A 27,243-nucleotide genomic window follows, 5' to 3' on the forward strand; every position below is an offset into this window, starting at 1 on the left:
AATGTTTTATGGGCCACTGTTTAAGGTAGGTCCCACCTCCTTTCACTGAATCCCTATCTGCTCTCTGATGAGGGTTGGTTATGTTTGATGAGAAAAGTAGTCTAAACTGGTAACTGGCTTTTCCTTTACCTTCTTACCCGGCATCCCCTACCTTCATAGTGATTATTTCAATGGTGCTTGATATGCTCATACTCTAAATGCATCTCCCATCAGTCTTTGCTTCCTAGTGTCCAGGGAGGAAAAGAGAGCCACTCAGACTGAGCATCTACAATGAGGAGGAGGGGAAAAGGAATACTTTGCTAAGAACACTCATTGTTAATCTACTATACTTTTTCTAGCAGTGAATACCACTACAAAGCAATACTCCTCCCACTTGCTGGTGTTCTAATACATTCTAGTTTCCCAATTAAATACAGGTGCTTAAGGCTGTAAGGCATGTCATGTGACAATTTAGTGTTGCTGAGGTGATGGCTTTTACTAGGTATTTAGGATAAAATTCACCAGCACTAGGCCTGTGCCCTTCCCTAGGTCATTTTTAACATTAATGGCAATCAGTTAACAGGACTAATCCTGTGGCCTTACTCCACCATCTCTCAATGGAGTGCGAGTCAGCAGTTTTCTCTTCATAGCTCACACAAGTCTGGTTCCTTTAAACCAGTAAATTAGTTCTAAAGCTACATAAAAACTTTAGACCAATCCAGGCCTCAAAGCTTGAGTTCAGATTCAAGTACTGATTTGACAACCCCAGGGAAAAAAGACAACTGATGGTGATTTTGTTTTTTAAAAACTCAAAGGAAACAACAAAAATGGTTATTTGGAAAATATAAAGTGGTTTGCTACTTATGGTAAAGATGGTGCACATTGCCTTAAAAGTATAGCCAGACACCGAGAGAGAATACAGGCAGGAGAACAAACACCATCTAATGCAGTTTCAGGTGTTATGGAATGTGTTACTCTCAATGATAAGCAAGGAGGATCACTTAAAATTTTTAAGCAAACCAAGTCCAATGGCAGCTTCAGCAAAAAATGAGTTTGTTGTTTGTAGGAAACGTCCAGCATTACTTTTAGGATATTGCATCAGCTCTACTACAAACAGCTACAGAGAACTTAGTTTTCTTCATCTGAGGAGAGGCCTTCAATCTCATCTCGGTCTCCTCCGATTGCCATCCAGAATGCTTTGGCCACCTGTGGGTCAAAAGAACCAAAACAAGCTCAAGACACTTGACGTTTGTGCTACATGCTGATAAATGTAAAGTGAGCAGGAGTTAAACACAGTAGGAACACCTATATACAGTACTCCTAGCTGAAATGTTATTTTCTTTCTCCAGCTAAAATCCCAACAAAATGGATGTGACAATTTAGAGGGCTTTAGAATCTCTGCAAGATAAAATCGGTTTGTGAAATTTGTTATTAAGGCCTGATCTAATTCCCGCTGAAGTTTTCCACAACTGAAGGCTTGAACCAACTCCCATTGAAGACAATGAGAGTTTTCCATTGACTTCAATGGGAGTTGGTTCAAGCCTTCAGTTGTTCTACTGCATGATTTCTGAAGTTCCGATAACTGTAACCCTCCCTCAACTTTAAAATTCCATATTGTTGCTGTTTCCCATTCGCAAGCCTGTTGACCAGATTCGATCATTGGTATTCTGTTTGGAAGATGCTCTATATTTATAGAGCTGCAGCAGCCAATATATTTTTCTATTTATGATAGTCATTCCTTGCTTAAAATCCTGAAGGGTAGCTGCTATTTAGAAAGAGGAACACTCAAAGTTGGAATTACATGTTTGGAGAATTTAAGTTCTTGTTTCAGACCTCACCTTCTCTGCATGTAGTTTTCTCTGTTCATGGGGCAATGTTGCTGCCTTGTCTGTAGAGAAAAGAAGAGTAATGTTAGATTGTCTCCCTCAAGGGTTAGCAGAGTTACTGAGCATCGAGAGAGAGAGAGAGACAGAGATGGCCTACTGCAGTGCTCCAGAGGGATTGGCAAGCCATTTCTGAACTACTGGAAAATCATGGGAAAGGAGGGAGTGGAGACTTTAGTGAGGATTTCCAAAATTCAACTACACTAGAAAATCAGTGGTTCTAAGTATTTTGGATTTCTAAACCTCAAGATTAGCATGAAGTTCTAGATTTAAAAAAAAAAAAAATCAAATAATTCTTGTTGTGGAATTGTTTATAGAAGATTGTGGAGTATAAGATCATGATAGAAAGCTAGTGCAGAATGTTGGCGAGCTACTTCGGTGGGACCTACTTAGGTGTTCTTAAAAACAAAGCACTATTTACCTACAATGATGAGAGTTTTATTGACAAAGGACTATTGCTTTCAAGATCAATACTAGTTAAGATGAAAAGGGAAGTACAACAGATCAAAGTGTTCAAGATTTCAACCATTAGAAGAAGAATAACTTTCAAGACATTCAGATGGACACAATGAAGTTCCCAGGTCTGCTAACTGGCTTTTTGAATATAACTGTTGGGTTACTGATGGTGTGCTCTTCATTTACAGGTACAGTACCTTTCATTTCTTTCAGCTTTGAAAACAGTCTTTCAAAATTCTCCAGGTCTCCTTCTCCTGTGGTGAGACTGGCTAGCTCTTGAATATCCATATCTAACATGGGATCTGAAATAAGCATATTAAAGTTAATCTAAGCCAGACTCTTCCTGCGGGCCAGCACATTAGTTTGATGATAAATTGCTGGTATGATATTAAAAATAATATATGGAGTACTAGTGAGACTCCTGGCTCCCTTTGCAATGTGATGGATAAAAGGTTTGAATTTTCCATTGGTTCATGGCATTAATTACTATGTTACTCAGTTTTGACGTGACACACGTTACAAGGTGTTTTGAACTTTATCAGATTTTAAGAACATGGTTTAAAATTGCTATAAATATGTCAAAATGTAAGAAGTTTTCTTGCTGCTCTTAACACTATCTGCCTTAGAAATGGCTGGGGATCATTCCAAATCGAAGTGCTGACTTAGTTTTTGCCTAAACACCACCATCAATCCCCAAAACAGGATTTGGACAATGCCTGTTAAGCACTCGATACCAGGCAGTTTAGTTATCATATTAGTCCCCTCTAATACATCCCAGATCCTAGTCCAATAAGTTAAATACTGCATGTTGGAAGCTAGGGACTTTTCTTACATTTATACTCTCAATGTTGTGAACAGGGAACAATTTAAATCTTGATCTTAACCCCCAAAATATTTTTTTTAGTTTTGTTTCCATACTGTAAAAGAACTAAGCCTATAACCTCTTTCCATCAGAAGCAGAGGCATTCATGGAATTTTCTGTGTTCTCTTCCAGTGATCTGAAGAGCAGTTTGGGGATGAGGCTGGTAGCTACTCCGAGACGAGTGTAGTGTTGCTACCTCTCGCAACTTGATTGTGATAGTCTTGTGATGGTTCGAGATTTTCTTAAAGCCCCAGCTCCTGTAGTCATGCAGGAGCATCTCAGCTTTCATTTTAAAAAATGCTTCTAGCCCTCATGGTTGTGGAGAAAGACTTGAATGCTTTCAGTTGGCAACACTGCAAGTGGAACCTCTGTCTTAAATTCTGAGGGAATCTGTTCCTCGCAGGGTTGGGCATTGGTTTCTCAAAAAGGGGTATGCTTTTGATGAGAGGGGTACTTAGTTTCTAGGGGCTCTGGCAACCCAGACCCCAATTATGCTATTTATCTTTGGGGAGAGGGTGGGGATGGCCAGGATCCATTAGCCTTCTTCATAGAATCATAGAATATCAGGGTTGGAAGGGACCTCAGGAGGTCATCTAGTCCAACCCCCTGCTCAAAGCAGGACCAATTCCCAACTAAATCATCCCAGCCAGGGCTTTGTCAAGCCGGGCCTTAAAAACCTCCAAGGAAGGAGACTCCACCACCTCCCTAGATAACGCATTCCAGTGCTTCACCACCCTCCTAGTGAAATAGTGTTTCCTAATATCCAACCTAGACCTCCCCCACTGCAACTTGAGACCATTGCTCCTTGTTCTGTCATCTGCCACCATTGAGAACAGCCGAGTTCCATCCTCTTTGGAACCCCCCTTCAGGTAGTTGAACGCTGCTATCAAATCCCCCCTCATTCTTCTCTTCTGGAGACTAAACAATCCCAGTTCCCTCAGCCTCTCCTCATAAGTCATGCACTCCAGACCCCTAATCATTTTTGTTGCCCTCCGCTGGACTCTTTCCAATTTTTCCACATCCTTCTTGTAGTGTGGGGCCCAAAACTGGACACAGTACTCCAGATGAGGCCTCACCAATGTCGAATAAAGGGGAACGATCACGTCCCTCGATCTGCTGGCAATGCCCCTACATATACAGCCCAAAATGCCGTTAGCCTTCTTGGCAACAAGAGCACACTGTTGACTCATATCCAGCTTCTCGTCCACTGTGACCCCTAGGTCCTTTTCTGCAGAACTGCTACCTAGCCATTCGGTCCCTAGTCTGTAGCTGTGCTGTCACTATCCAGCGTAGAGGTGCACCTTGTTCATCATGTCAACTTTTTTTTATAGGGAATACATACATATGCTAAAATCTTTGATCTAATGGTAGGAAATGTGGACTACTGCCAGCAATGAAGGCTAAGGACATGTAAAGAAAGATGAGGCATAGATTTGTGTACTGTCTCTTTAAAGCAAGATTCTGCCACAAACCAGCTGGAAACAAAAGGGGAAATTGCTTATCTGTAATTCCACTTCTCTGAAGAGTTTTTTTTTTTTTTTAAACTCAGTTCCCGCTCTTGGTCTTCTGCTTAAAAGCCCCAAGAGCAGGCATCCAGTCAACATGATATCTTTAGAGAAGTACTATTAATGCAGTTTCTAACTGGAGACTTTTTGGATATTGGTTACTCTACGGGCCAGAGGGCTAAGCCACAAACTCATCCAGTTGTAATGAATAATGGCTCTTTTCCCACACAGTTTTCTTTGGGAATGTTCCTTTTTTGTACACATCATGGTTCAGTTTCTACCTCACCCCGCAAAGCTCATCAGAATTTTGTTTACTAAGCAAAGGAAGAACTTACCTACAATGCTGTCAATCTGCAAGTTGTTTGTGCTAGCTACATCTCCTCTGTTGTCTAAATGAGATTCTGCTCTGTCCATTGCTGGTGCATGGGGCTGTCAGGGAAACTACCAGTTATTACCATAACCAAGACAAAACAGCTCGCTATTCCAGTTCAAACATTCAGGAAGCCAACAGTTCAGAGAGTCAGGCATTTATGAAAGTCTAACGAGTGCTTAGAAGCATTCCTGATCTTCTTAATCGTATTTTTTTTTAAAAACAATATCTCAGTTGAGTGAAAGGCTTAAAGCTACAGATCAAATGTAGCTGCGGTGTAGCAACACCAAGAATTCAGTTGCTTTGTGTTTTCCCTTGAAAGCATAGCCTTTTCAAGGGATTGTTTTATATGCATCTTAAAATGCAAATTCTTCAGGATAGAGCACCTATCTTGTGTATCTTCACTCATCCAAAGTGCTGGATAGAACTGTGCATGTACATATTGCTACCATGGTACACATTTTCCTGAGCTATGATATTCCTGCAGACAACTTAGGGCTTTTGAAAAATAACCTCTCAAACTGTAGCTCTAATCTGGCACAAACACTACTTCCAGACATAAATGAAACAACCCAGCATCTTGACTCGAGTTTTGTATAACTTTTCCTTGGCTCCAGCCTGCTGTCTGAGGGAAAGCATTTACACAAATGTCAGAGAGCTTATGACCAACACCCACATTGAAAATTCAACCAAGTTTCACCAGGGAAAGTTACAGAGCTCCAAGAAACTGTGCTGTGCAACAGTTCGCAGCCATGAGCTGACAGCTATGCAGTTACTAAGGGCATTCATCTTACAGGTAATCTTGAGAAAAATGCAGGCTGCAAGTCTTCCGGCCTCATAACATTAATGCAGGGTATTTCCTTTAACATTGCATTTAGAAAGGACTTGAAGTGGCCCCTGAGGGAGAAGAAAATGAAGGTGGAAGACAAAGGGTGTAACTGCACTGTGTGACAGGGAGGAAACACACGGATAAAGTGAGAAATAAGAATTACTGTTTACTTTTGTATCTTGGTTCTCTTCTGACCCAATGCTGCAGTTTGCACCTGCTAGTGTACTGAGAAGGCCAAAGCCCTGATTCCTGTCTGAAGAAAAATAGCTGTTAGTTTAATAGAAAATGCAACACTATTCCCAAGGAGCAATTCACCAGATAAGATGAAGTCTATTATAGGGAATAGCGAAAGTAGTATGTAAATCAGGATATAAACCTATGCCAGTATCATTTAAATACCTAAAATATGCTGATTTAAAATAAGGTTGGGGCTCCCCAGCAATCTCCCTGAGCCTGCAAACACTTACGCACATGCTTAACTTCACGCACGTGAGCAGTCCCACTGTGTGCAGGACTGAGTGCAAAGCCACTGATATGGCAGCATTATTTTTAAGTGGTAAAATCAGTGAGGAGAGAGAGTGGGGCCAAGGGTTGTGGGAGGTGTTAAAGTGAGAGCGTGATTGGATATTGTAGGTCCTGGTCTCTAAAGAACAGTTAATGCTGATTGCAGCTTGGATTCTGCCAGATACTCCCCCAGTCCAACAAACTCAGTTTGGTATTATTTTCAAAACACAGCAGGAGCGTACACTAATGGTTAACAAGGATGGTGGCGTTTGTTTCACGTACAGCAGGCAGCATCAATGGACGTGAATGTTTGTTAGTCCGCAAAGGAAATGCAACAATAGCCTTTGTTTATATACAGCTCTGTCCTCTAAATCTGACACACTTTAATGTCATGAACAATAGTTTTAAATAATTTATGCAGGATTAATGTAAGGGTCCATCGGGCACAGTACAATGTTTACTCAGACTCTATGATGTTCTGGACACTCCATTTTTATGAACACATGTATTTTAACAATATTTTTAAAAATCCTACCAAGCCACCAACATGAAGCTAGAACTAGTTCATTACCCTCCCATCTCTGACCTCTAGCATGATAGGTCTTAAAGCTGCTAAGTATTACTAAGCAGAGACAAATCTAACACAAGCAACATTAAATGTTAGGACAAATATTTTTGCAGGGCTAGTACTGACATATAAGTATTTATAATTATTTGCATGCCGGATATAATGGACTCTGAGGACTTAATCAAAGTATTTTCTTAACAACAGAGGGCTTAGTCAACTGAAAAGTTAGAAGAACATAACATTCTGCTTATACTTCAAAACGCAAGATTTCATGTCAGGAAAAAAAATTTCCTTTTAAAAGAAATCTGCTCTACATTAACACTGCACTAATGACTTAACTCTAGACTCCAGCTTGGATGATGTAATTTTTATACACATTCCAATTCAATTTGTAGTTTATACAATATTTCATTTTTTTTTAAACCAAAATCATCAGCTATCTGGAAAACATGTAAAAATCCCTCAAATAATTGCAAAGTCCTCCTTTCCTCTTTAATAAAGTTTGTCATTGTGTGCTTAGGTTTAGAGCATGATTTTTTTCAAGTCAGCTCTAGCCTTTTACCAAGTATTTGTTTAAACTGGCTCTGCTGTATACGGTTTTATTGATGAAACAGGTTACTTGCCAGAGGCTTGGGGAAGAAGTGAATCAGTCTAGCTGACTGGATCCCCTTAAAAACCTTCGGCTGCAAGAAGCGTGAAAGTATCTGAAGTATGCCAACTAAATTAGCATGAGATGAAGTGATAATATATTGGAATCCACAGCCCAACAGAGTAGTTTTAAAAAGTTTCTGTAGGCGGCGGAAAAGCTGTCTTTTGGAGAAGTGGTAAAAACTAAAGATTATTAGCCAGTTTGAGTCATCTGAAAGTAGGTTGGACATTACAGTCCAGCCTGTACTACAGAGAACATCCCCGCATGGGAAGAGGCATGGATTTTGTGATGTAATAGTGTAGGTCTTGGTGGCTTCTCAGGTCTATAATTAGAGCTCATCTTATACACCTCTACCCCGATATAACACAAATTTGGATATAACGCGGTAAAGCAGTGCTCCGGGGGGGCGGGGCTGTGCACTCCTGTGGATCAAAGCAACTTCGATATAACGCGGTTTCACCTATAACGCAGAACGATTTTTTGGCTCCTGAGGACAGCATTATATCGAGGTAGAGGTGTATAGAGAAATGACACCAGGTTTGCACCCTCTCCTGCAAGCTTGTTTGAAACCTGGTATACTGGTTTGAAAGTACTGCCCCATACAGCAATGATCTGTGAGAAGGGAGCTGTTTTTCTCAGAATCTGAGAGACACAGACCTTGGCGTTGCAGTTACAGCTCCCTACAAAATTATTGTATCTTCTGGATACAGCTCAGGAATGGGGCGAAGCATTATACAGTATTCTTCCTATGAACCAGGACCCAAAAATTAGCTAAATCCCTCGCTCAGAAATAACTGGCATAATTTATCGTTCCATTAGGTTATCGGCAGCAGATTCTTTACAGCTTCACAAATGCCAAAGTTTAAACGCAAAGTTTGCAACAGCTGTGAAGTGCAAGCTAGCTGTGTTCACAGCATCATTTCGAGCACCACACTTGCTTATTTGACAGCCAGGGTATGTTTACTATATTGGTATCTATTGAAACATTCTCCCCCAACCCCACCCGCTGTGGCCATATCCGGCTGAAGATTATATTAACTTTACACCTTTGACTACCTCGCCTGCACTCTGCCCACGAATCCTGCTCTACAACTGCAGAATGAACATACTACACTGCTGAGCAGCTTTTAAACAGCTCTCTCCTCCACTTCAGGATGTGGAATTTGTCCCCAAAACTGTCTGATCTGAGGTTCAGAATAGGTAATAACTAGTCCTGGATCAGAGAGGTAGATTGACAATCCTTATCTTGTGTAAGAGCGCTAAAAATGCCTGCTTTGTCCCATTGGAAATTGGCAGTCAGCATTTGTTCAAACAAGCGGGCTTACATACCTCACTACATCAGGCAGAGAAGGGGTTAACTCCCTGCAAAAAGGAGAAAACTAGTTAGCTGGCCCCACCCCGGTGAACCTGCTCAGTCTCCACCTGGGCTCATTGGAGCAAGTACTTAAGCAGGAAAGGAAGTCAGCTGGAGGAGTCTTTCACATGGACACAGCAAATATCCTGTTCCTCTTCCCCCATTGTAAAGGGGCAGCAGAGCCAGTCACTTCCTCAGCCTAATCCTGAACATCAAAGCCGAGGGCCTGTTTTATTTATATCAGAGAACTTTGTTTGCCCCTCCTAATCCACGGAGGTGACCGAGCCATCTGACTCCCAAGACCAAACCCAGCTAAGGACCTGCTTTACCCCTGCCAGAGGATGGAACTCCTTGCACAGCCTCTCAGATAAGCCTATTTATTTTCCTTTTGTTTTGCATTTCCCCTCACTGAAGTACCCCAAGCTGACAGCGCTGCACCGGTGACACTTCGTTCACAGTTACAAGGCTTTATTCACAAATCAGGTATTTCAGTACAATAGGGTTGAATGGTTACAATTCAGCCATGTTATACTGAAATGCCCATTTTGCTCTATAATCTTGCTCTGTTATAGAGAGCAGTACTGCCTTATTTATGAGATGGGTGTGGAAGAAGCATCAAACATGTTCTTAGTGGAGAGGGAGAAAAGGCTCCCATAGGCTCTTCCAGTTACAATAGAGGTTAGAACAACTTTGAACTATTGGAGAAATGAAAGCATGTATATGTTCCAACAGTTAATTTAATATAGTCATTCTTTATAAAGCCATCAAGAATCCAATACAATCTCCCATTATTTAAAAGTGTTTCTTACAAATGTACAAAACAGCTAAATCTTCTGATTTTAAAGTAAGACAACTACATAAAATAGGTATTTGTGATGTAACCTTGATGGCCAAACCTAGTTTAGAAGGTAGGGTATGTTAGAAGAAATCCTTAGTATTATGCAATCATCCTATCACTTCCTGTAAAAACCCTCACATGAAGAATAAGCAGCAAGGCCAGGGGGCAAGTGACTGGTGGTGAGGGGTCAGCCAGCAGAGAAGATAAATTTTATTTCTGCTGCAGCCAGTTTTAAGGATCAGGAAGAAGTTGAAAACAAAGGATTGTTACAGGTTGTACAATGTTTTATTTAGGCAAACTGAGTTCTGTCATGCCCCTTTGAAAGTATACTCAAGCTGCAAGAAAGTCGAAATGTAGTTCATTTCCTGACGTGTGTAGTAATGTACATCAGTGCTACGTAGTTATTGCATAGTGGAAACTTTAAATCTGGATTCTCAAGAAGTTTGACCTTTACGAGATACACTAGTGATGTGTGGGAACTCCCCTCCGTACAATTCAGCATAGGACTGAGTCCTGCTCTTCGGTAATAGAACATCTGTCAAATGCAGGATGTAAAACAAGGAAACAAGCTGTCAAAATAAATAAGTCTGTCTTCCACTCTAATGAAATACTTTACACCATCTCAGGATGGCTATTGGTTTGACCGCACGCACAGCTATATACAGTTGGAACCTTTTTTGAAATCTCATTCTGACTTAATGCGACAGTCACCAGGTTAATTTAAAAAAAAAAATCAATGTCAAGTTTAGTACTTAGTCATGTTCTACTGGAAAAACACTACCATTAGGTAATCAGTTATAGGAACCAGCAAAGACCTTTTAATGCTCTGTCACTGTGTGGGGTGGGGGAGGGAGGGGAAGGAGCCCAGGTAGTAGAGAAATATTTGCAAGAGAAGAGGTGACTTGAAAAGCAACAGATGATAATGTGAATAACTTTTTGGTAAAAGGAAAAACACTTGTCTTTAATTGAACATTTTCCTAATAGTACTCTCCCAGGCAGGTAGTCACTGTAGTTTTTACAAGCACAGTAGGAGGTCACAAAGGGGAAGGGTGATATTTTGTGCAATAGTGAATGGAACGGCAAGTGTTCCACAAGAATCCATCTTCCTACATTTTCTCAGATAGCCTATGCACTTGCAAGGGCAACTGAAGGGTTCTTTGTTTGAAAAGATGGTTGTACCTATACAACAAAAATTAAGTACGCTAGGCCAGCACTTCTCCTCCCTTTTAACGAGCCCAAGTGGATATTTCCACAATCTGACAGTCTCTACCTGATGGCCTCGTGCCTGGGGAGATGATTTTTCCATGTTTTCTCCTGTTCTCAAGTACTTCCATGTAACCAGATAAGGACTCTGAAGCGTCCATTGCTCACAAATGGAGAGCTTTGTATATTTTCACGCCCAAGTCATCTTGTGAAGGGTGACTAGCAGTAGTAGGCTAACTTGGTCTCCACTACAGCCTTCTGGAATACAAGGTACAGGGTGGAATATGTCTGGGCACTGGCTTTACCAGTAGCTGAGACAGTAGAAATATAGGGTATAAATATTTGATTTTAAAAATACCATAGGGTAGTGCTATTTTATGCTCCTACTTTGGGGAGGGAGGTTAATGTTCAGTTCCATGAAGTTGGACACATGGAATGAATTCCTCGGAAATTCAAATCTCTTCCTTCAACCCTATTTTAGCCACTATTTTAAAAGAGTAAGAACAATTGATCTGTGACTCAGTCTGGGGCAATATAGTCATGATAGGCAAGTGCACTGAACTAGAGGTAGCTTCATTACAAGTTTTAGAGTCCGAACTGACCGGAAGCAGGCCACCTCACTGCCAGAGCTTTGGTTGAATGAGCTTTAATTTCATTTGACCCTGAAGTATCCACCTTACCAAAGACAGACAAAGAATGCTTGAATACAACCATTACAACATAACAGTTCTGAGTAAAACTCAACATTTACCTTTAGGGCAAGACACCTGGAAAAGTTTGCTGGACAGCCAGCCCCAAAAGCACTCAGAAGGAGCTCTGTTTTTATATACCGTTTAGCAAGCGTTGATCTAGTACTTCCACTTTAAAAGCCTCCTGAACTTAAAATCTAGCTGTAAGAACTAAAAACTATTGGCATTAACTTATCCAGAATTACAGCTTTACCCCAGAGAAAAGCCTTGGTTACATACCACTCTTCATTACTACATTAGACCAGACATTGGCGTTCAAGGCTTGTACGATTCGTTTCACCCCTGTGGACTCTGGAAAGTCATCTAAACAAAAGACAAAACCCATGTAATTTCTATCAAAGTTATTCTGAAACCTAACCTGCATGATAGTAGAAAACTAAACTGGGAAAAGGCGGTGCATCATGGTGATGCACATGATGCATCAACAGTAGAAATGGAACAGAGACCAGCACTCTGTCCCAGACTCCAATTACTAGAGCTTGCAACCCAACCCAAAGGGACCTTACTACCGGTGTCAGGGTTTTGTCAGGTTAGAAAACAATCCAAAACTCTCCAGGTCGGGTCAGGGAGGCTCTGATCACTTCCCCCTGCCCGTCAGGGTGTTGCGATGGCAGCTTCAGGCCCACCGCTGCACTGAGTGAGAGGTACTGTGACTCGTCAGCAAACTCACTCTGCAGCGCACACAGAGCAGCAAGACAGCTGGCAAAAGTAAGGCACGAAGTAGCTGCTGCTGCGCAGAACACATGGGTAGGAAATGACTGGAGACAAATTGCACAGGAAGATGGGCTGTGGGAAGCCCTCACTAGGCTGAGCTCTAAAGAAAAGGCAGCCGTGGTGCTGACAGGGTTGGGTTTGAAAAGACTCAGCCCTCTCAGGATTAGGTTAGGCTTTAGAAGTAGGCCTGAGCAGACCTCTTCTAATCACTGAAAAATGTCTTACATACTTAACCACCGAACATCTATCAGCTGTGCGTGTGAGTGCTTGTCCTACACTGCCGAGCAGACTGGTACTGAAAGTGAAGGAATGTAAAAAGTAACCTGCTAAGGGAAAAAACATTTGTCCCTTTTTGCCTCTTTGATACCCTACATTTTTGCCAGGTTTTGAAATTTTTTATACATTGCTTTATGTCTTCCGTGGGTCTAAACAACATTGATTGAGCGCATTCAGCCTTAAAATGAAGGGTTGGAGATGCTGAATATTTAACAAAAATTCCCCTTGCATATTTGAGACATCTGAGTTACAGGTATGTGTGCTACGAAGTGAAACACTATGAACTGAAATTGTGTCCCCTCATAGTGAAGCAGGTGTCACTTATACGGTATTGCGGTCTATTCTGCTCTTGATGAAAAAACTGCTAGAATTATGACAAGTCCTGAATGTAAAAAGCAATCCACCCCTCATCGCTCCAACAATTTGATCTTTATAGACCATAAAATAGCCAAAAAGGAGGCAAACCCCCTTTTTTTCCTTTGCAGTTCACTATTTAAATAGACCACTGAATAGGGCAGAGATGTTTGGCCAGCTGCCCGTTTCCTGTTCATAAAATGTCCATGCTCTACTATTTAAACACTCTAGGACACACGATATAAAAAGTCTGATTAAATTTTGATTGATTAATTGGAATAGGACTATAGGGAACGCCTAAAATTACTTCTCTCTGGAAACTAACTCGTTGCTCCTTAAGTTACTATAACCTGACAGCTATTTTTATTATTTCAGTTTGCTTACTGCGAGCATCTGACAGCACTTTGTATAGTCAGTTTCACCATTTCCTTGGATTAGTCAGTTTCCCCTGTTTGTGGAGGTCTCTCACAAAGCAAAAGGGGAGAGAGAGACATTTTAGGATCGGAAAATATGACTGCAAAAAAAAAAAAATCATGAGCATTTGTGGGATGACTCAGGGGCAGGTCTAGTAAGTGACGTTACCTTTAACGCCTTTTAAAAAATAGATTTCAAGGTGCCAGTGACCCTTAGGTTTAAAATACAAACAAAAAGCCAAAGAGCAGGGTGTCTCAGGAGACAAAGCATCAGTGTGATTGTCATGAGGCTGAATTAATAGTTCCTGCTATTACACAAAACAGCTGACTGATATTGTAGTCACAAAGAGAGCTCCAAGTCAGCTGGAGCAGCTCCTTTGGTAATTTTTAACAGATCTTGGCACTATTTCTGTGCTGCATCCATTTTATATTCCTGTGTAAGCATTTCGTGTAACAGGTTTACAGGGGAAACAAGTTACTCATTAGAATGTATTTCCTTCAATGTCTGAGTCACGGTGATTCAATATGTTAACGTTAGAAAGGTAGGAGAGCTAGAGTTTATGTATCATCACTCAAAAACTAACACCCTGGCTGATTATGAATATTGCTTATTTTATTTGCATCTAAACAAGTGAGTCACACTTTAAAAAGAAGGTACATTTAAAAGAAATTTCCATTGAAAGAAAGCATTAGTAACTTTAAAGTACAACTCTACTCTGAAAAGTGATTAAAAATGATACCGTGGGGTTTCATAATTGTCTCCCAGTAACTTCTGTATCGATTGACCTCAGTTTACAAGTCAAAACGAGCTCTTTTCCCTAACTGCCAGGCCTGCAAACTCAAACTGATCTAAAAGACAAATTGGGTTCTTTCCTTCTCGTACAGCACCAGTAATGAAGGCCCTGTGAAATATGGAACCTTGTAACTTTCTGCACAGAGATTCTTTGGGTGAAATTAAGCTCTCCTTGACAGCTGTGCATTCCCACTGCATTCAATGTATTTGAACTGACAAATATTAGTGAATAACTGATGCTTGGGAATATAGCTGACTGTGTTGGCTCTACTGAAGCAGTAAATGCTTTCCTTTTCTCAACACACGGGAGATCTGCGTCAGGAGGTGCCAGAACTCAACCACAAGAGTGGAACATATCACATTTGTCGTCACAGATGTCAACATGACACAATCGGTTTTGCTTCATGGGTTTTAATTTTGAACACACGGCCACACAAGTGATTCTGAAACTGGTTTGTTTCCTGCATGACCGCGCACACACACATCTCCCTTAAACAAAAAACTAAAAAATGTTTATTCAAATGGTAATTTAGTAGCCCGAAGACAAGAGATCATTAAACAATGTTTGTATTTTATGTTTGCTTTTAAAAGTCTTCAAAGCTCTAAAAATACGTTGTCGTCCCCCAAACTCTCTCTACCAGTTTTTTTTTTGTTTCAAATGGATCGGGAAATTGAGTATAAATGTTGTTTATTTTATACATGACCATCAACTATATCATCAAAGCACTGGGATTAGACAACAGCTGCTACAGAGCCAGAAGAGGGAGCACAAACCAGTTTTTATGTAGGTGCTACATCACCAGCAGTGTATTTTGGAGGTGATAACCCTGGAGGAAACAACCAACTCCTCCTAGCCCTGACGGGAAAAGCACCACTCTAACTCAGAGTATTCCGCAGACAACCCTGGTAGTACAGAAACAAATTGCAAGCCCCTTTCAATTGCTTCACAATCAGCTTTGTAATTTTACTCATTCTAAAAATAACAGGTTGTAACCCTACCGTCTTCATCAGGCAGCTCCTCTGGGCTCAGTTCCACCAGTTCAAAACTGTGTTTGATGCACCACTCTTGAGCTTTTTGTCGGTTCACACCTAAGGTTATGAAACATAAGCTGCTTTCTAAATGTCTAATTTTTTAAACTCTGCAATACCATCGGTGCAGAAGTTTTTTATCCCCCCCCCCCAAAAAAAACAAAACAAACCACCTGTCCCCTTGCTTTGATTGTATGGCAGCAAAGGAAGTACAGAAATAGTCGGGTTCTGTCCATTACTAACATCACAAACAAAGATTCTAAAGGCCTTCGAGTTAAACTGCACCATATCTTAAATCACTCTGTTTCCCTCTTTACAAATCACGTATAAATTCTTGGTTTTTGCAATCAGAGCCGAGACTGACATGTAAACGAACAGCCGTCACAGGGATTACTTCTACTAAGGGCTTGATCCTGAGCTAAATTAATTTGCTTTTGCACAATGCATGCCAACAGAGGAAGCAAGCTCTTACTTATAGCCAATAAGAGCACATGGATTTACACAAGAAAATGACTCCCAAAGGCTGACTCTTCTTTCTTCACACTGCAGTCAGTACCCATGATCCTACTGATATGCCCCAACTCTGACTCACGTGGACCACCTGTACAGGCAAGTGTATTTCAGCCCATTCAGTAACATGACCTCCCAGTTAATATTGTCAATGGTGTTGATAGGTACCAAATGTGGGGGTGACTTTTCAGTGTGTACACCTGTCCACGAGGAACTGGCCAGCCCAAGCATGTCATTCAGACAAATAAGCAGCCATCAGATGGTACACTGATGTCACTACCAACCTGGGTTGGATTTCAATTGCAATTAAAGTAAAAGGCTCCATCCAATTACCAGCCATGTGAGTAACTCAGCTCCCCCCTATCAAATCTAAAGCTCTTATTCATATACCAGAAGATATAACTGTAGTAAGTTTGCCAAGAAAACAGCATGCAAGATCACTTTTTCCAGCCAAACTTTGATATCCTTTAGCATCTTACCATTTTCAGATACTCTGTCACACACCAAGATCATAACCTCTGGTAACCATTCTTCTGCCAAGGGAAGCCATGTAGAGACGCTGTCAAGACCAGATTTCTGGAGGAAAAAACAAGGTTCTTGTATGAATACCTCAAAGCACTTTGCAACTTTAAAATAAATCTTTAAAACCCTGTTAATGTAACACTTAAAGCTGCATGGTTAAAAGACACAGTCACAAAATGAGTGAGTTAAGGTTCCAACAGCAATGCCAGCTCATCTGTGTTGTACAGTTGGTATATCTTAGGTTAGGATATGTTCACAATACTAATATACTGAACTATGCATTTTTAACCAGAGAAAACAGGAATAGCAAATATCCTGTGTCCCCCGTGGCTGAGTTCATCTCACTCATTCGGATTTGAAATATCAAACTATGCAAATTAACTGAGCATTCCTAACTTGGATTACGTAGCATTTTTTAATTTGTTACATAATAATTTAACATTTACGCAGTTTCAATGAGGCTTAAAGTTCATGCATCACTGAAGCTAATCAATTATCTTTGCTGCTGCAGACTGTTTATCTGGAGACAGTCTTGCAGTGACAGGTGTTCCTCAAATGGGAGGGAGCTTGAAATAGATTTGTGCCCTCTCTTGTTCATGGTGTGAAAGGTTCTCCACCCCAAACGGACATTTTCTCCTAGTTTTTTGTTTTGCCTTAGAAATATCAGGAATCTCATGGCCTTTGCTGATTTTACTGGAAGACTGTTTGGATGACTCCAACCATATTGGGACTCTCTCTTATTTTAATTAAAGGGATGAGGGTGAATCCTTAAAAATATCTGCCCCGATCCCTGGCTGTGCTACAGCAGCTTTGCACAACTAGCATCAAACCGCTCTAAAATCAGCATAACTAGTCTGAGGAGAATGGCCCCAATGTAGCAGGAATATCTGATGCATACAGGTGGAGTACCAGCTCTTATGTTACCTCTTTTCCTGGGACTGGTGTAAGGGACGATGGGGCAAGGAACTGTGGCTTCCCTAATTGCCATAATGGTTCCTAAGGACCATTGTTAATAGGCATAATTTAAGGCTGCTCTAGCTTGCATTACAGGACCAGCCTAGAGAGCAACCAACACAGGATCTGGGGAACATAAAGATGACAATTATAGCAACAGTTCCAACTATAGTGCATGAGAAGATAATATACAGGAACAAAAAACATTCTTACTATTGTGCTGTCGAAGTAAACCACGAACGCCTGGACAGATTCAGCAATTTCTGCTGTCACAAGATATTTGTTTGGTACCACACACAGGTGAATATCAGCAGAATAATATTTATTGTCTATTGTCCAGGGGTAAAATCTCACGCCTCCGCTTGTAGACACATCTGCAGCAGGGTCTTCTGTTCCAATGATACCTATACAAAAATCAGAGAAATGAATGATGAGATGGTAAAGCCAATACCAAGAGTACAGTTCATCTAGAAAAGTCTTAGACATAAGGCTAAATTTAGCTGGACTGTAATACTCAGAATAGATATTAAAAAACTACCAATACTTGTATTGACTCCAAAAGCTTATTTCCCAACTCGTTACTATATCCTAGACTAATGCTAGCCATGGAGATAAATGCTGTAGCAAGCAAGAGTTACAGAAAAGTTTTAAGAAGTTATTTTAATTAATACGTTTTTTTCTAGCCTTAAGTATGCTCTGCAGGACTGTATCTAACAATGCACACCATGGAGCACATTAAGGATGTTTTGTGGAAGGAATAAGAAGGTGGCTTAAATACTGAAGGTGCAGGCCTGGCTTCTATCATGGGTGCTAATCCAAATTCCAGCCGGGACAAAAAAGGAGAATTCTTGTCACTTTTGCCTACCTACTTGCAGATTTACTTCAGTGTTTAAGTATGTTCCTCCAAGTTCATATACTTGCAAGAGGCTGTACCAGTAACCTCTACTCAGTTCACAACAATCTTTTAAACAATAGACAAGCTATAAGGGCATGGAATGAAATACATGTAGCCAATGTCATTCCTAGCCAAGTCATTAAAAATTGTCGTTGACTATGACTGAAAACGCACAACAAGACAACGGAGTAAATTATCAGCTGTCAAAAGTTTAGTTGTTTGCAGTGTGGTAGCCATCTTGGTCCCAGGATCTGAGAGACAGAAGGTAGATGAGGTAATCTCTTTTACTGGACCAAATTCTGTTAGCGGACGGGACAAGCTTTCAAGCCATATAGAGCTCTTTCTCGGGTCTGGGAAGGTAACCAAAGTGTCTGAGCTATATACAAGCTGGGACAGATTATAAAAGATTCCTATATGGAGTTCTATGGGAGCCGCAATTAAAGTCCCAACCAACACTCTGAAAACTTACTATAGGCCCACGCACTGGACTATTTAGGAGTAACCTTTAAGTTAGCATTGCCTCTAGGGCCTAGGCTATCACATAGTTTGACAGCCATCTGGTGGAGTTAAATTATAATTAGTAGCAAAGAACTACAACTACATAGCATTGAAAGAGTCAGCATAATTGGGATCAAATTGGGCAAAATCATAAAGTTTTTGAAAAAGTTATAGAACTGTATCCATTAATGTAAGTCTATCAGAGAACTAGAGTTCTGGGGGGACTAGAAGGCTCAGGGGACTGGAAATGGAATATGCAGTCTTTCAGTTCTCAGGGTCAGATTTTAAAGGGATCTAGGTGCCTAAAGGTAGAGATAGATGCTTAGTAGGATTTTCAAAAGTACCTATGGACCTAACTCCCAGTGCTTTCCAAAGACCAAGTCTCTTCCCCAAGAAGTTTGATTGAATTCCATTTACAATATATGGGAAAACAGTTTAAATACAGGTAGGTGAGGAAGTCTCATTGGCAAGGACAGCATAGTGAAAATGGGGGCTGCGGTGGGATTTGAAGGAAGATGGGAAGGACTGGAACATACAGATGATGGCGGGAGCAGCTGTTCAAACACATCAGTGGATGCCACATAACAGAGATGTGCAGAACACCTCTGTTTACAACACTGAAGCAGAGGAGCTTGGGAGGAAGAAGGCAGTGAAGGAATTAGAGGGTAAGATTTGACCTCGGTAACAGATGACTAATCTGTAAAAGAATTTCCTAATCTAATTTCATAAACCTTGTTTTCCACAAACTGGCTCCTCCACACCTATATTATAAAACTTTAACCTACTTTTCTTATTAATAAATTGTATATGACAGAACCGCCGAGACAACTTTCATCTTATTTTAGCAACATTTATCATTTTTGGTGCCATTACTTTTCTATTGTCAGAGTGTACTAATGGCTTTTAATATAATCAAGGTCCATTCTGTTTGACAAGAATGTTCACTTAACAACCAGAAAACAAAAGAAATAAAGTAAAGGATTTAAGATAATTCAAGGCCAAACAAATCTTGACTCTGGATTCCCTAGTATTATGTGACCAACTGTTAGTCTGCAAATCCATGGACCTATAAGTATACTCCAGGGGCCACTACAACATCTAACTAAAATAATCTGGATTATATGTAATTTAAAAAAAAACTTTTTAGCTCACTTCTAAAAACAGTTTAAAATCCTAGATCATGAAGATGTTTAGATTTAGTGTATACTGTTTATCAGTAACTTTCAACAGCATCTGAGAAAGTTCTTCCTACAGTTATCTGCCAAAAACTGTGTGCAGGATCCAATATTTACCCTGCACCATTTTATGGCCTTATAGACACCTAAGAAAATAACTCTGTGTTTGGTGGCTGGGTGATGCCATCAGTTGCTATGATGCAAACACCCAAGTCTCTAGTCTAGACAGGCTAGTGGAAGAGGACTGCTTTTCAGTTTGTTTTTAACACACATTGAGTATTTTCAGTTCTAAACCTCCTCAAGTAATTTGGATTACACACACAACCTTCAGAAATCCCTTTAGCAGATTGTCCTTAGCATTCAGTAACAGAGAAACTCTTGAAGGGTGACATCTCCTTCCAAAATCCACAGAGCTGTTCACTGAGTCATACATCAGTTTTATTTAGAAAAAAGATTGTTTTAAAAGTGTCCCTTGCATGCCAAAACTAACACTTGTTTCTAGTGTAAAGTGGGGGGTTGTAATATTGATTTACTACAGCCAGATTTAAGTACAATGGCAAACTACTACCATTTACATTAGTTTGACACTCAGGACAGTAACAAGTCCTGTATATAATAATGCCAATTACTACTGCACAAGCAGTTTACTAGCAAATTGCTAATACTACAATTTCATATTCTGCTGCAAAGTCAAAGTAGTTAAGATATTGTTTGAAAAATCCAGGGACTCTTTTGGCAAGTAACAATCAAACAAGCAATGAAGCATTTCTAAATACATGAATACCAGTCCTTTTTCTACAGGGCCAGTATATGTAGCACACTGTTTCAAATGCAGGTAAAATATAGTTCATTAGTCTGGCCTAGAAGTAGCTATACTGTGGTGGGGTTTTTAATTCCCACATAAAGCATGTTTTGGCATTTTAGTAATCTGTCTTATGAAAGTTATCTCAGAACTGAATTTTTAGAATTGCTTGCCAATGCTAGTGAAAGTTAGTTATTTAAGTTATGTTAAAACTGTTCCCTGCCACCACCTTGAAATCATACAAAAATTTTCAATCATTTAGTAAAAAATTCCTTATATTTTCATGTTTCCCTTTTGCTATTGAAGATATTTTTGTCTCTGAGAGCTCTTATCTGTGCCCTGCTTCTCCCTCCACTTGATCCTTTAATAAAGCTATAACTGTTTGTTGCCACTAAAATTACTGTAAAGTCACAAAAACAACATTATAACTTCACTGAATGACCAGCGGGAAGAAAATAGAATGAGGAAAGAAAGTCTTTGTTGGAAAACACTTTTTTCTTCTTAAGTTAGCCAACTCAGTAAGAATTATAAACATGCATGCAAAAAGGAAGTGAATGTGTTTTTAAAAATAGCTCCCCAACCCTCACTGAAAGATCTTTCACATCAGCTCCATCCATAAGAAATTTAAAATTATTACAAAATAGTAGAGGCAAAATAGTTTAAGCCTCTAAGAGAATTCAACAATGCAAAAACAAACAAAAAACCCCACAAACGTTAGTTTTCCTTTTAGCCGCTAAGGTTCTGCTATTTTATGCAACTTTCATTCAAACAGAATGACTTTGCCAGTCATATTGTGGAATTTCTCCCCAAGAACCATGTGGAATTAAAACTCTTGTACACAAAACAACTCAAATACTGAAGATACCTTAAAGTTTTATAACTTGCCTGGAGCTATATTGCATACTTATGACTTCCCATAAAAATAATTAGAGGTTTGGGATAGTTACTACATTTCTACAGCACAACCGTGAAGTCCCATTTCTATATATTACTCTTGCTGACAAAATTAAGTGCAGCTTGGATACTTTATTTTTGACAGCTTCAATAGGTTTGCCACTAGTTACATTTCTCACTAACAATCACTACCTATACTAAGATATTTAAGTGTTTTGCCTTCTGTTTCTGCTGTAAAAACAGAGGCTGTATGAAGGTACTGAAATAAACTGTCTAGACAAATTAAGAATTGTCCAGAATGTTACTCCACCTTGGAATTAGTTTCATATATTGTACATACTGTACGTTTCCATGAATTTTCTTCCCAAAATAGAAGACAGTTTGTATTTTAATGCAAAAACAGGTTCTCAACTATAATGAAAGCTTTCCACACCCAGTTCTAGAAAATATTTTTTTAGGATAAAAAACATTTCTAATTCTGCCTGCATTTGGCCAAAACAAACATTTCCAGAAAACTGATATCATGGCAAGAGCACGTGTCTCGGTAAACGTACGTCTTTAGAGAATTACTCATTTTCATGTTTGATCTTCCCAACCATCAAGAGGGTCAGTGGTTTAACATCCAAAGAGTCTATAAAACCAACTGACTCACTCAGTGACCTCAAATGCAGGCAGGCCTATTGGACTGACTTCTCTGGCTGTCCTCTTCATGGAACAGAGATGGGTTATTCAGATTACAATAGCACCCACAGGTCCAAATGGTTCAGGGCCCAGTCCTGCCCCAAAGAGACTCTGCTCACAGAGTGTCACATGCACAAATATAACATCTTTTTTAAGAAGGCTTCCACTGTAGGGGAAATGTTAATGTTTAAGCTCCTTTGCTCTGAGAATCACAACAGGAGATACTGGACTGGCCCAAGCAGAGACGCTAAAAGCACTGTAAACAACATGGCATTTTTGACTGGTTCAAGACCAGTCTCTTGCAACCCACCAAGGACTAAAGTTCTTTAAAGTTGAAAATCTTACATTTCCAAAATGGCATATCAGCTTGGTCCAGAGCAAGACACAAGAAGCTTATGGAATCTATTCATAGGAGAAGTGTCTTTCTAACCCCAGGCAGTTAGTGGCTGGCTTATGCCTTAAAGCATGAATTATTTATGTTCCTTAGGTTTTTTAAAATTCTGTTTAGTGTTTTCATTGCCCAAACAAATATCTAGTTCTTCTTTTAATACTGCTAAGATCTTGGACTCTGATAGTCCGGGCAGCAATATTATTCCTCGATAAGTTAAATTTGTTGCCTTTCAGATTTCATTGGATGTTCCTTTGGTCTTCTTACGAGACAGGATAAATGAAACACAGTAAGATTCTGGGAAGGCAGACACCACTAAACTTAAGAATGTAAGTGGCATATCACATTCATGCCATTTGTAAAACATCAAAAGCTCAGCAGACATTCTGTACATAGAAGGCATCTAATGTATGGAATAGACTCTCCAAAGCACGTTAGAAGCTTGAATAAGACCTCTAAAATGAGCTGAATATGAATATTTAAGAGGAAAGTCACAGGAGATAAGCTACAGAGCTGAAGGTCTGTCCATCTCCCTCTTTCCCCCCCCCCTCAGAATTTACTGCTCTATTACAGCTATGAGAAAACAAATACCTAAAACTTAAGCATCCCTGCTATGTCTAGTATTAACTACCACTGGACTAGTAATGTTCTTTTAAAAACCATTGCAAATCCCCTGTTGCTGCTTTTCTCCCAAAGATTACAGTAAAGCATTCTTGATTTTTTTCTGAGTGCTTCCCAATTTTAACACTGACTAAAACTTAGTTCAGTTCTTTAATGTGTTTTAAATTAACAAGTCTCCTCTGGTCTGGTAGGTATGTTACTAGCAGTTCTCATATTCTGTGTCTTGAGAGCCACCTGGTGGAAAGCAACTATAAGAAATACCCCCTGAAAGTTACACAGGAAGTAAGAACTTTTCAGGAATACATTTAAGAATCCCTTTTCTGAAAGAAAGAGAACCATCAGCACCAGGGATTAGCAGTACAGCTGCTTCCCTGGTCCACCTGGGTGTTTAAAGTTTGATCTGAGTGAGTAGACAGCATTTGGAGTGGTAATGTCATGATTTTGCAAGACTGTTTTAGATAACTAAATACATCTAAGGTGCAGGTGCCCATCCTGGGCTTTGACATAATGTAACACACAATACAACAGTCATAATGCAGTAAAGTATGAAGGGCTGCTCATTGCATCTTGAAACAAAACACATCCCTCCAACCCTCAAGCCACCCCCACTCCTCCGTAAAAGGTTGAGGGAGCGGGGAGAAGAGCTTTGCAACAGGCCTGAAAGTTTAGGTTCTAGAAGACCCCGGGGGAAGTGAGTTCCAAAGTAGCTGCAGTTCAAATCATTTAGGACTTTATTGATGAAAACCCAATACCTTGATTTTTGACCCAGAAACCTATTGGAAGCCAGTGCATATCCTAGAGCACTGCAGAATGCGTTCATGGTAGGAAACTATGCTCAATAAGAGGGCACCACATCCTGCTTTAGTTTCAGCTTCCAAGTGGTCTTGATGCATTGCCCTAAAAAGAGCCCATTACTGTAATCCAATCTCAAAGTAACAAAGTGATGGATAATGGTGATAAGGTCCCTGCAGCTGAAAGGAAAGGCTCAGATTTAACAAAAAGAGATGCTCTCTGGTCCTCAAGGAGCAACACAGGATCTACTCGCACATCTCAGTTACGTACGTGTGTGTGTTACAAATGGCAGTGCCACTCCCTTGGTAAGACTGCCACTATAATGTCTTATCTATATAAGCAGGGTGCACTGATTTAACTAAATCAATTTAAAATTCACACCGTTGGTTAAACTGATGCAGACAGCCCAAATTCTGCAAACTCTACCAGTGTCTTCCTCCCACCCACTAGTACTTCCTCTCAGTCTTGTCTTGACTGAGTGGCAGCCATCTAGCCCTCATCCAAATACCAACCTCAGATAACCCCTGGGTTGTCTGTTCCACTATTCCAGTTGGGTCATGTGATTTAAACTGCTGATGTGTATATGAAAGTAATTTTTTTAAATACCTGTCACTATTTTACTATCTCCATTCAATCTCTCTCTTTTCCTGTAAGCCTTTCAAAGTGGTTACTATTTAAAAAAAGTCATATCTGGTTTATTTGAGTCACTTAGAAGTTCTGACTTCCATAGCTCTCAAACAACAAATTCTTCCAATCCTGTTTTGTATCATCAAGTAATCAAGGTATCACCACCCTGTCTTATTTTAACTCCTTTACGTTTCTCTCTAAGACACTTACAACCTCACAATTTTGTGCTTTACGAAAACACAGAATTCCCTGCAATTTCCCACAACTTTCTCACAAACAAGCAGCAACAATAGAACTCCCCAGAGATAAGATTTCCTATAATTTTCTCCTGGTGCTTAACTAACATGCAGACTGAATCAGAACTTCCATGGTTTAAATTACAACCTTAAAGTTGACCAGTTGCTTTGATGTGATTGTCTTTACTTAAACATCTGTAATGCCATTCAAGTCACACCTAAAGTTGTAAGCATTTTGAAAGTGAATTATTTAATCTGTTACTTGTCTTGGTACCCATTAGGTGATTTAGTATGCATGTAAATGCATGCAATTATCTGCCAGTTCATGACTACTCTTTAGGACCCATAGCTGTGCCAATTATTGAACATTTACAGATGAATGATAAACCATGACCATTTTTGCAGAACCATTAAACAAAAGCTTCTTCCTGAGCAGATTACCAATCCCTGGAATCATATTATGAAAAAAGATAAATTAACTCCTTGCACTGAACATTTTCTGCAATTTTTTCTGACTGCCAGGCATGTGATCAAAATCACGTTTTCAGACCACATGAATGCTATTCCTCATCCCCCAAGAAGTCAAAAGCACTACTGCATGCTACAGATTCAATCTGGGCCAAATGCATGGAAATTTCAAAAATGTCATGGAATATTTGAGTGAGGGGAGAAAAGCAGTGGGAAGAAGAGATTTTTTTCATCCCTCTAGTTTTTGGTATTGCTAAACAAACCTAAGTTGGAGTTATAAACAGAAGGAAGTCACTTGTTAAGGAGCAGGCCCTGGCTAAAAAGCATGATCTCAGATACACTGCAGTCTTTGGAAATAGCAAAATGCTGGAGAACTGTTCCCCTTTCATCTCCCCTCCTGAGGAATTTGATTTTAGGATTACCTGAGTTAATCAGCTAAACACAAGTTCATTTTTCTAAGGTACTTCATAGAAGCTCACAATGTCTGATTTCAGGGTTTGTGGTTTACTCAGATTGTTCTCTAAATTTTAGCTATTTCTGGCTATTGGTCGTTTCTTTTACAAGAGTGTATCTTAATCCCCAGGAGAAGGTCAAACTTCAAAGCTTAAACTATTTGGTTTAGGTACAGGCTTTCACAGAAAGCTACTTTCCCTCATACGGGGATCTGGGTGAAACAGACTGTGATCATTTCTCTCAGGCAGGTCCCAGAGCAATGAGGCAGCTGCTCCTGGGCCTGGAGGGCACTCACATGAAAGGTACAGGGTAAAATCCTACCCTTTTCACAGCTATAAAATCCTCAAGAGAGTTTGCCCAATGCCACAGCATCTAGTGTCAATAACATGCTTAAGCCACAAAGCTCAAACATTTCCTGGACTGCTGTGACCGATGCCATTAGGCAGAGGTTACAATGCTTGACTGAAGGACACGTGGAGTCGCTTAACACGTCCCTGTACAGCAGAAAAGATCACGAACCCACAGCGCTACAGGGTCCCACCTTGACTGCAATGACACCACATAAATGGCAACGGCCTCTCAGAGTCGGTAAGACCACTCCCACCTGTTCATGCTCTCTGTAGGTGTGTATATATATCTCCTCGATATATGTTTCACTCTATATGCATCCGAAGAAGTGGGCTGTAGCCCACGAAAGCTTATGCTCTAATAAATTTGTTAGTCTCTAAGGTGCCACAAGGACTCCTGTTCTTCTTGCGGATACAGACTAACACGGCTGCGTCTCTGACACCACATAAGGCCTGTCCCATTGGCACACAGGCAGTTCCACCTGCCAGCCCCGCAGCGCCAGCCGGGCACGTCGGAGGTCCGACTCGGCGGGCTCTTTCTACCCCCAGCACCGCCAAGACAGCGGCTGGAGCCTCGGCGGAGGATGCCCGAGCCCGGCCCGAGCCCGCCCGGAGCAGCGCTAGGTTCGCGCCCCCGCCCCCGGGGCAGGCGTGACAAGCCATGGGCGTTAATTCGGCGGGGGTCGGACCCGGCGAGGGGAGGGGGCGCTGGCCGCAGCTCCGGCTGACAGGCAGAGGGGCCCTGACGGCCGCAGGGGGCGGGGGAGCCCGAGGGGCCAACCCGGCCCAGGACACGGGGGGGGCGGGGGGCCGCTGGGCCGGGAGCGGGGGGGGGGGGGCAGAGCTCTGGCCCCCGGAGCGTTACTCACTTTTAACCAGCTCCTCCCCGGCAAAGGTGGCAGCGCAGCTGGTTATCAGCGCACAGGGACCCGCCACCGCCATCGCTCCCCCCCCGGCCGCCCGGTGCTTCCGCTTCCTCCCAAAGCCCCGCCCCTTCCGGCCTGGGGAATGGTACCACCCGGGCAGGGAAGCGGCAGCTTAGCGCAGTGAAT

At 40.9% G+C, this 27,243-nt stretch overlaps 1 protein-coding gene across 1 annotated transcript; it reads right to left on the bottom strand.

Moving 5' to 3' along the window:
• Positions 1 to 1,062: 1,062 nt before the first annotated feature.
• AAGAB (alpha and gamma adaptin binding protein) lies at positions 1,063 to 27,141 on the bottom strand. The gene is made up of 10 exons (XM_024205653.2): positions 27,061 to 27,141; positions 17,528 to 17,718; positions 16,318 to 16,414; positions 15,299 to 15,388; positions 11,969 to 12,052; positions 6,055 to 6,137; positions 5,021 to 5,114; positions 2,516 to 2,620; positions 1,818 to 1,867; positions 1,063 to 1,185 (listed from the first exon to the last, which is right to left on the bottom strand). The coding sequence occupies exons 1-10, from the start codon at positions 27,131 to 27,133 to the stop codon at positions 1,108 to 1,110; spliced, it is 945 nt and encodes a 314-aa protein (XP_024061421.1). The 5' UTR covers positions 27,134 to 27,141; the 3' UTR covers positions 1,063 to 1,107.
• Positions 27,142 to 27,243: the final 102 nt, after the last annotated feature.

Source organism: Terrapene carolina, unplaced genomic scaffold (genome assembly GCF_002925995.2).
Source record: "Terrapene carolina triunguis isolate 2854851 unplaced genomic scaffold, T_m_triunguis-2.0 Scaffold67, whole genome shotgun sequence".
NCBI classification, from domain to species: Eukaryota; Metazoa; Chordata; order Testudines; family Emydidae; genus Terrapene; species Terrapene triunguis.

What these genes read in the sequence shown, in the direction of transcription:
- AAGAB (XM_024205653.2), bottom strand. Translation starts at nt 27,133, where the DNA reads ATGGCGGTGGCGGGTCCCTGTGCGCTGATAACCAGCTGCGCTGCCACC. An exon ending in CGGGGAGGAGCTGGTTAAAA is followed by an intron (nt 17,719 to 27,060) that starts GTGAGTAACGCT and finishes ATTTTTGTATAG; the next exon opens with GTATCATTGGAACAGAAGAC. An exon ending in GCAGATTGACAGCATTGTAG is followed by an intron (nt 2,621 to 5,020) that starts GTAAGTTCTTCC and finishes TGCTTATTTCAG; the next exon opens with ATCCCATGTTAGATATGGAT.